Raw genomic sequence first — 8686 nt, 5'->3', positions numbered from 1 at the left:
TTTCTTCTCAATCTTAGAAAAACAAAAATAATAAATTAAAAATAACACGTAAAAAATGTCATTTTTTTTTTACTTTCTCCGTATTAAGAAACGAGATGATTTTTATACTTTAGTCAACAACATAAAAAAATCCTTTAGTTTCAAAATTCGTCAATGGACCGTTTTATTTGTAAACAATTTTTTTATGTCGAGGAAGCAGCAAGTGGATAAGGAAAGATGGATTAAAAGTTAAAAGGAAAATTACATAAACAATATCATATTTCACAAAAATTAAGTTGTGGTTCTTTTCCGAGTACTGAAAGTTGAGCTATTGAGAAGCGCACAGAAGAAAGGAAGATGGCGTCATCGCGTCCCCCACCGTCGAAATCAGTGGATCTGGACCTCACCATCGTGGCGGCGAAGCACCTCAAGAACGTCAACTGGAAGAACGGCGATCTGAAGCCCTACGTCGTTTTTTGGGTGGACCCCGAGCGGCGTCTGGCCACCAAATCCGACGACTCCGGCAACACCTCCCCCGTCTGGAACGAGCGCTTCGCCCTACCCCTCCCTCTCCCCCTCCACGACTCCTTCCTCACCCTGGAGATCTTCCACTCCAAACCCTCTGACACCCTCAAACCCCTCGTCGCCACCCTCCGCCTCCCTCTCAAGGACCTTCACGACCTCCAGGACTCCACTCGCCTCCGCAAGTTCCCCCTTTCCCGCCCCTCCGGCCGTCCCCACGGTAAGATCCACCTCAAACTTGGCCTCCTTGGCCGCCCCCAATTCCAATCCCTCGACTATCTCAACCCTAACCCTAACCCTAACCCCACCCCCAATCCCAGCCCCAACCATAACCCTAATTTCGTCTTCTACAGGGGATATTCCCATTCCCCTTCGCCACCACCATCTCCATACCCCTCGTACCCCTCTTACCCCGATTCCTATAGTTCTTCTTACTACCCTGGTTACTATTCTGGTGCTCTTCCTCCTCCTCCTCCTAGACCCTTCATCGACCGTTACGCTGGGCCCAGTGGTCCTTCCGCTCCGCTTGATTATTCCACCTCCTACGATCCCAAGCCCAGGCCTTCCAAAATGGGCCTAGGCGCTGGCCTCGCTGTCGGCGCTGTTGCTGGAGCTCTCGGTGGGCTTGCTCTCGAGGAGGGGCTTAAATACGAAGAAGACAAAATCGCGGATAGGGTCGAGAACGACGTCGCTGCTAGTATTGCGCGTGACGATTACAGCGATTATCGAGTGGATTACTGAACCAAACAACTCCTACTGGCTTGTGTTATCGTAAGGTTTCAAAATTCAAAAGCTATCTCGGTTTGGACTCGCTCTAATGCTATTCCAGTATATATAATAGATATATATATAACTATTACATCTCTATGTATATAGTTTGACTGGGTGTTGGATTGATGAATGCATCGGTAATGTTTTACTTGCTGTTTGTCGTGATTTGCTAATGTTCTTGCGGCTTTTTATATTTGAAGTGAAATAAAGCTGATTTCGTCTGATGATAGCAACGGGTTTCTTTCGTTTTCATTCAGATATTCGGCGCAGTTCTGTGTTAATTACAAATTTAGCGTTGTGGGTAGCGGATAGGCTTGCAAAGTACTAATATGTTTATTTTTGTTGCATTTTAGTCACTGAATATGTGAATTTGTAATTTTCTTCTGTCTCTGTGGTTATCTGGATTCGAATAGGTGTGTAGAATTATGTTGCTTTGTTTGTTATATATTTGTTGTTTTATGTTTTGATCGTATCGTCTATTACAACTTGCAAGCATTTGTCATCGGGGAAGTAAAAAAATATGCTCTTTTTTGAGGTTTGTACTAAGTTGAATGGTATATAGAGTAATGCGGGATGGCTTTTAACCCTGTCATGTCTTATTTCACGAACTCAGTTAGTTGTTTCCCTCTGGCCTTCTTTGAATTGAACTTACAAGATAATGAAATTTAAAAATATTAAGTTCATCGGATAAGGACAATTTTATTTTAGTTTATGAGAAGAATTTACTTTTTTTGCCCTTTTTTATTTCTGTAAGTGTGTGTAGAAACTGCTTATCCAAACATGGCTTTACTCATCATAAACCTAGAAGTGGATTATCTGGGGTTGATGAGCAAATTATCCCACTACAGAGTATCTTTGTTTAGTGCTATTGGATCAATCATTAGGACCGTGTAAGGGTTGTCAGCATGTACTTATGTTCACCTTATCATTTTTTAAGAAAATTAATAACCCTGTACGAGAATACTTATGTGTTCACCCTAGAAACTAGGTTAGAGACCCGTGATTCTCACGGTTTGAGAGAGAATACCAAAAAAAGAGAAAATACAAGAGAAACTGTAGAGGGGAAAGAAAAAACTAGAAAGAAATGTGTGCTCGTTAGAAAAATAACACGGAGTGAAAGTTGTACCCTTTTATATATATATATATATATATATATATATATATATATATATATATATATATATATATATATATATATATATATATATATATATATATAGATGACTAAAAATATATAAAACTTCACACACTCCTATTCAGCAGGAAATCGTAGCTGTTGTGATTAATAGTGACGGAGATAGTATTCAAGGAATGTTGTTAATTGTTCACTAATCTTTAGTTATAAAATATTTTCTCCATTTTGTTTTAATTAATGTTTAAGTTTTTTTCCCACGAGAAAAAAAGGTTGTTTCTAGACAAGTGGAAAGGGAAGAAGATGATTCTGGAACAGGGTTTTTCTTTAGTGGAAAGTGAAAATAATGGACAATAGCCCCTCAACATGTACAAATGCTACCCTGATTTTAGAGTTAACATATGAAAAAAAGGTTGGTTTGACACTCCATTTAAAAAAATTCATCTGACACTCTTTTTAATAATATAATAATATATAATATAATTTTAAATTAAAAGATAATATAATTATAATTAAAATATTATTATTTGATAGCGTCAAATGGATGTAATTTGTCCTTTCGCAATTTCAAACTATCACTGCTCATCAATATGCTCCAGCTTCAGTTTCAACAGCCGATTTTTTATAGCACTAGTTCGTGGAGTTGTGATTTCTATAGCACTAGTTCAAAACAAATGCAACGCACTGTTACGGTTCTGTCCTATTTTAGTCGATTAAGGAATAAAAGTGTTTATAAAGTACTCTAAACCATAATTTCTAGTTTTTAAGTGAAGTAAAAACTATCTGTCATAATGTAAAAAGTTAAAATTAACTGCACCTTGGATTTGAATTCAAAACTTCATCTCTTATAAAAAGCACTTTGGTACAGAACTAAGGCCTTATTAAGTGATTTATATTCTGTAAAATGGAACTTCAAGTCATAGCTCATAGCAAAAGCGACATAGACCTCGGAGGGTGGAAAGTTAAGACTCTTACAGGGATGTGTGAATATCCAACGGGACTTAATACAGGGATGTGGCTTACCATGGGCTGTCATAACTTTCAACCACACGAGTTAGGGTTAGCTCACATTAGTAGTAGCGAGCCAAAATTTAGCTAACCTGGCTGAACCGACAACATGAATGAGGTAAGGGTCCCCTTAACCTTCTATACCTATGTATCATATATAAACTCATAGATAATTTGGTAACCACTGAAGAGGAACTCAAAACGAATGGTAAATGTGAGCATTGATTGAATTTTAAAGCATTCAAATCCACTTAGATTAATTGGATTTAATATCTAAATTCACATTTTTTTTAGTTTAAAGGTTGAATATCTAAAAAAAGTTTCTCGTGCGGTCTATTCCAAAATCTAAATATGAAAAAGAAAATCATGGTTTCAAAAGTTCAATGTTTTTAAATATCGAACTCCGCTAGTGAAGTAACTGTTAAAGCTAAGATGATGTTTTAAATTTTGTACTAGTTTTATTATAATCTATAATTACCTAAATCATGAAGTATAGTAATTTGTTCTCATAAAATGGGTTATTCTATATAATCATGGTGATAATTTAATATCACTATCACTTCATGAAACATGATTACAACTGAATGAGAATTTGGATATTTGTATTAGAGGATAGGTTTCGTTACTTCAAAATCGTCTTCATTGATCTGCATCTTTCCAAAACCTGTAAAAGGATCACCCCAGTTACATCACACTTTTATTTCCTTAGATTAATTATACTATAAAAAAAATGAAATAATATAAGTGAAAGAGAGTTTAGTGTGTAAAAAGTCGTGTTTCTAATATTTTTTACTTATTTGTTTGTTTAGGAACGTTAATGTTATTTGTATAAGATATTTCAACTGTTTAATTTGATTACAACATAAAAAGGTAAAAAGAAGAGCACCGACTTGGGGGTGGTGGAGGCTCATGCTTAGGATTGGCCCCTGTGCCTGGATAATCCTCTACTTCGTACTGGCTACTTAGGTCCACTGTTAAAATTAACATAAAATATGTAAATAATAACAATTATGTTAGTCAAATATATAATATACATCAGCAATTTAAATGTAAAATAAAACAAGTCAATATATTTTTACATATAAATCAACATATCTCATTCTATCCTTTTTTTTTAATCAGCAATACCATTTTCCCTAAATTGGTCTATTACCGGGATCAACAAGTGCTCTCTAATTAATATATAATCGTTACAGAAATACACTCATATATTGATTTAGTTAAACTAAAGCTATAAATATAGAAGGCATTAAAACAGCATAAATAAATAATAAAGTGTTAGATTTTTCTCAAGATTTCGTTCAACTAAGTTTGGTCAGTAATGGGCCAATTTTTTTTCAAACTCGATCTATTTAGTGAAATTTTAATTTGTTTAGTGATTTTTAGGTAATTTTTTTTTCTAATTACACACTGGAGATGAAGCAGAACCACCCAGAATGATTGATCATCCTAAGTCCCAAAAGCCAAGATTCATATTTCAAATTGATATAGAAATTAAGGCAGATAGAGACATATAATTTTGAAAGATCTTATTGCATAAAAATTTTAAAAATAAAAACTAATTTGAGACATATAAAAAAATTGAGATTTTCCTATAAAAAATAAATGAATCACATTATTTAATCTAAATTATTATAATTAAGAAAAGATGATTTTATAATAACATTTAGTTTAATTTACAAGGACATCATATAAATAATGTTTTTTAATTTGGAATAGATAGGTGAATTCGATCGATATTCACTTACAATTTTACGCAAGATTAGTGATTCAAATCGATACACGATCATAACAAAAAAAAAATTGTTAGAATTGTTGAATAAAATAGTAAATCGACTCAGTTCAAATGAAATGTAAGTCTAATTAAAATTTCACTATTGTTGTCTTGATCTTTCGTATGGGAGAAAAAAATATTAAAAAATTATCTATAAAAATTAATGCAACTGAATTCTTATTTATTCTTATCTATAATCTGTATCACGATTCTACGATTCACTATTCTATGAGTTATTCACTACACTAACTATAATTGCGATATTTTAATTACTTTTACGGCTGTGTTTTTATTAGTTCAAAAAATTGGTTTTAAATTTTCTTTAACATGATAATCCAGATCTATCAAACAAAAAAAAACAGTATATTTTCATTGCAAAAATAAAATAAAAGTACTTTAAAAAAAGTGTTATGTTTTCACTCATTTATGCAAAAAACTATATAAAAAAAATGACCTTTGGGGTTGTGGATTGCAGAACACATGACTGCAGATGTGAGCAAAAGGAAAAGCAAGCACACGCGTGTCCCGAAAGCCATCATTCTCAAACTATAAAAACTCAATTTTTTTTGTTGTGTTACTGAATGAACTACTAAACTATTATATAGACCATAAAATGACTTACTGCATTTATTACTTTGTTTTGTGCCATGAATTCTCTAATCAGTTTTCAGCAATTTATTAATAAAACATTGACCTTTTGATTTGTAACCGTTCTCAGCACATTGTTTTGCATTTGGTACAGAAAACAAGAACAAAAATCTTGCTATTCAGGTTAAGGAATTAATCTTTTATTAAAATCATGCCAGAATGTATTAAAAAATCATCTTTAAAAAATGTTAAAATTAACAAAAAAAATGTGAAATTTTTTGTTATCCCATAAAATAAACTTTGTATTCCAACTTGTTCACCTGTTCCAGCTCAGCCACATTTATGATTTTTAAATTTTTTTAAAAGCTACTAAATTATTTTCTATTTTAAATTTATTGAATATATATTAATGCTATAATTTTTTTTATCATTTAAACTGATATAGTTTTTAAAATAACTATTGTAGAAATTAACTTCTCACACATAATATTTAAAATTAAATGATAACATAGAACTATTTTATATTGTTAGCATATATAGTTTCTTACTGTTATTATTTTTTAATGAACTACCACTGTACTCCTTAAAGTTTAACACAATTATACATGATACTCTTCATATTATTTATTACTTTCTCATCCTTCGTTGGCCAAAATAGTATATAAGAGATTTATGGAATTTTATATATATGTAGTGGGAAATACGATTAATGTCTGTATAGTAGGCACCGGTCGGGTCAAATTCAGTTTTTTATATAAAACATATGCAACCGGGTTTCATGAAAATGACTTGGTCTAGAAATGACAGATATACTATAAGATACTAAAATTAAATATTAAAATATTTAAATAATGAATGATGATTTTAATATTAAATATTTGTAAATTTATAGGAAAAATATAATAATAATAATAATATAAATTTTTTATATAATGGTAAGAGAAAAAAAGTAAAATAAGAAAGATTTGGATTCGATTTATCAATTTTTTCCATTTTCTTTTTCATTTTTATTTTTTTCATCTTCAAAAAAGAATTATTTAATTTATTGAGAAGTATAATTTTTTTGGATATATTTTGAAGTCAGAGAAACATATATAAAATTATTATTTTTTAAAACTTATTTATTTATATTTATTTTGTTATTTATTGTAATTAGTGAGATGTTTTTTGCTTTATTTGTTATTTATTTGTCATTATTATTTTTTTATATGTATTTTCTTTAGTGGGTGCTTATAACATTGTTTTTATTTATACTCATTTGTCTATTTATTTTACGTAGTGAGATATTTTTAATTTGATTTTTTATTTATCTTTATTATTTATATTTATGTTATTTAGTGAGAGGTTTATAATATTTTTTTTAATATTTATTTGTCTCTTGACTTTATTTAGTGAGTTATTTTTAATTTATTCGTCTTTATTATTTAAATTTATTTTAATAGGTGAGGTGTTTATAACATTATTTTATTAGTGAGGTGTGCATTACATTATTTTTAATTATATTTATTTTTTATGTTTATTCTATTTAATGAGATGTTGGTAACCTAATTTATATTTTCAATTTATTTATTTAATGAGGTGTCTATATATTTATTTCATTTCATTCTTTTATGTGTGAAGTACTTGAACACAAAGTGAATTTTGTTCATCCATGAAATGAATTAAGAGGATAACTACTATATTCGTTGGAAAGCTAGGGAACCTTTGAATCGATACAAGGCCTTTTAAGTCCATTTCTTGTAGTCGTTATTCATAGTGATATGACGCAACAATGTAAAATATTATGTTCCTGATGATAATAATTTTAACTCGAAAAGAAAAATTTAGTCTTAGTTTGAAGAATCAGAATAACATAATTTGAAAATTCTGAAACTGTCAAGTGAAAGGAGTAACTTAAAGTAAAAACTATTCGATAAGTGCTAGAAGGCGTAATACTAACTAAAACTTTTTATTTTTAGAAAATAAGATATAGATTAGTTGCTTTGAAATTGAAGTGTGTTGTGTGACTAAAAATAGCAATAACTATTGTATTGATATATGTTGGATGAATTGTATGAATATGAACATTTCTAAGCAGAAATGTCAATATTTTACACTATAATGTATACATTGGTGTATGGATTCCAGTGTTAAGTTATCTTGAATCTACTCAATTCTCATACTCATATAGAAAAGAGAATTTAGGTGGTAAAAGTCCAAAGAGATTCCTAAACTAGGATATCACTACGAAACAATATTGTGACTTAAAGGAAAAAATGGAACTAACCTTGTTATGGTGATTTTGTGATAAGGATGATGATTTTGGAATGAGGATTGTGGTGTTGAGATTGAAAAATGTTGATGATTGAAATTACTATAGAGAAAAGTTTATGACATGTGGAAGACTTTCATGTTGACAACAAGTCTTTTCTTGATAAACACTTTGTAGTACTTGCCCTTTGAAATTTTGAATAATACATCGACTATTTATAGACTTTTAGTATTCAACCATATGCAATAAATACAACTATTACTAAAATAATATTAATACACAGCTACTCAACTACTGCCAAAATAAAATTAATAATCTTCTAGTCTTAATGACCATTAAATATACGTGAGCAAATGAATGGTAAGGTGGATAAACCTTTAGGTTGATAGAAATGAGTAGCAGTACAAATTATGAAATTTGAATATTATATTATATTGTGAATATGAAAATAGAATGTATGTTTTATATCAAACATATTTAAATAATGGGGAATTTCCTAAACATACCAGAATGTTTTTTTCTACAAAACTTTCATATGCAGTGTGTTATGAGATTGATATTATGTAAAATAATTAATGACCATTAAATATAAAATAAACTTGTTTGTAATATATATCTCTAGTATGGTTAGACTTACGTCTAATTATTAGTACAAATCAAC

At 30.3% G+C, this 8686-nt stretch overlaps 2 protein-coding genes across 2 annotated transcripts; one reads left to right on the top strand and one right to left on the bottom strand.

The window, feature by feature from the left end:
- Positions 1-250: 250 nt before the first annotated feature.
- LOC108329522 (uncharacterized) lies at positions 251-1503 on the top strand. Its single transcript, XM_017563765.2, has one exon. The coding sequence runs from the start codon at positions 337-339 to the stop codon at positions 1240-1242; it is 906 nt and encodes a 301-aa protein (XP_017419254.1). The 5' UTR covers positions 251-336; the 3' UTR covers positions 1243-1503.
- Positions 1504-3911: 2408 nt separating this feature from the next.
- LOC108329523 (uncharacterized) lies at positions 3912-5751 on the bottom strand. The gene is made up of 3 exons (XM_017563766.2): positions 5641-5751; positions 4303-4383; positions 3912-4076 (listed from the first exon to the last, which is right to left on the bottom strand). Exons 1-3 carry the CDS (start codon positions 5723-5725, stop codon positions 4018-4020), a joined length of 225 nt encoding a protein of 74 aa, XP_017419255.2. The 5' UTR covers positions 5726-5751; the 3' UTR covers positions 3912-4017.
- Between the last annotated feature and the right edge of the window lie 2935 nt (positions 5752-8686).

This window comes from Vigna angularis, chromosome 2, assembly GCF_016808095.1.
Source record: "Vigna angularis cultivar LongXiaoDou No.4 chromosome 2, ASM1680809v1, whole genome shotgun sequence".
NCBI lineage: Eukaryota > Viridiplantae > Streptophyta > Magnoliopsida > Fabales > Fabaceae > Vigna > Vigna angularis.
Note: the sequence above shows the minus strand (reverse complement) of the source record. Positions and strands in the feature narration are given on the sequence as shown.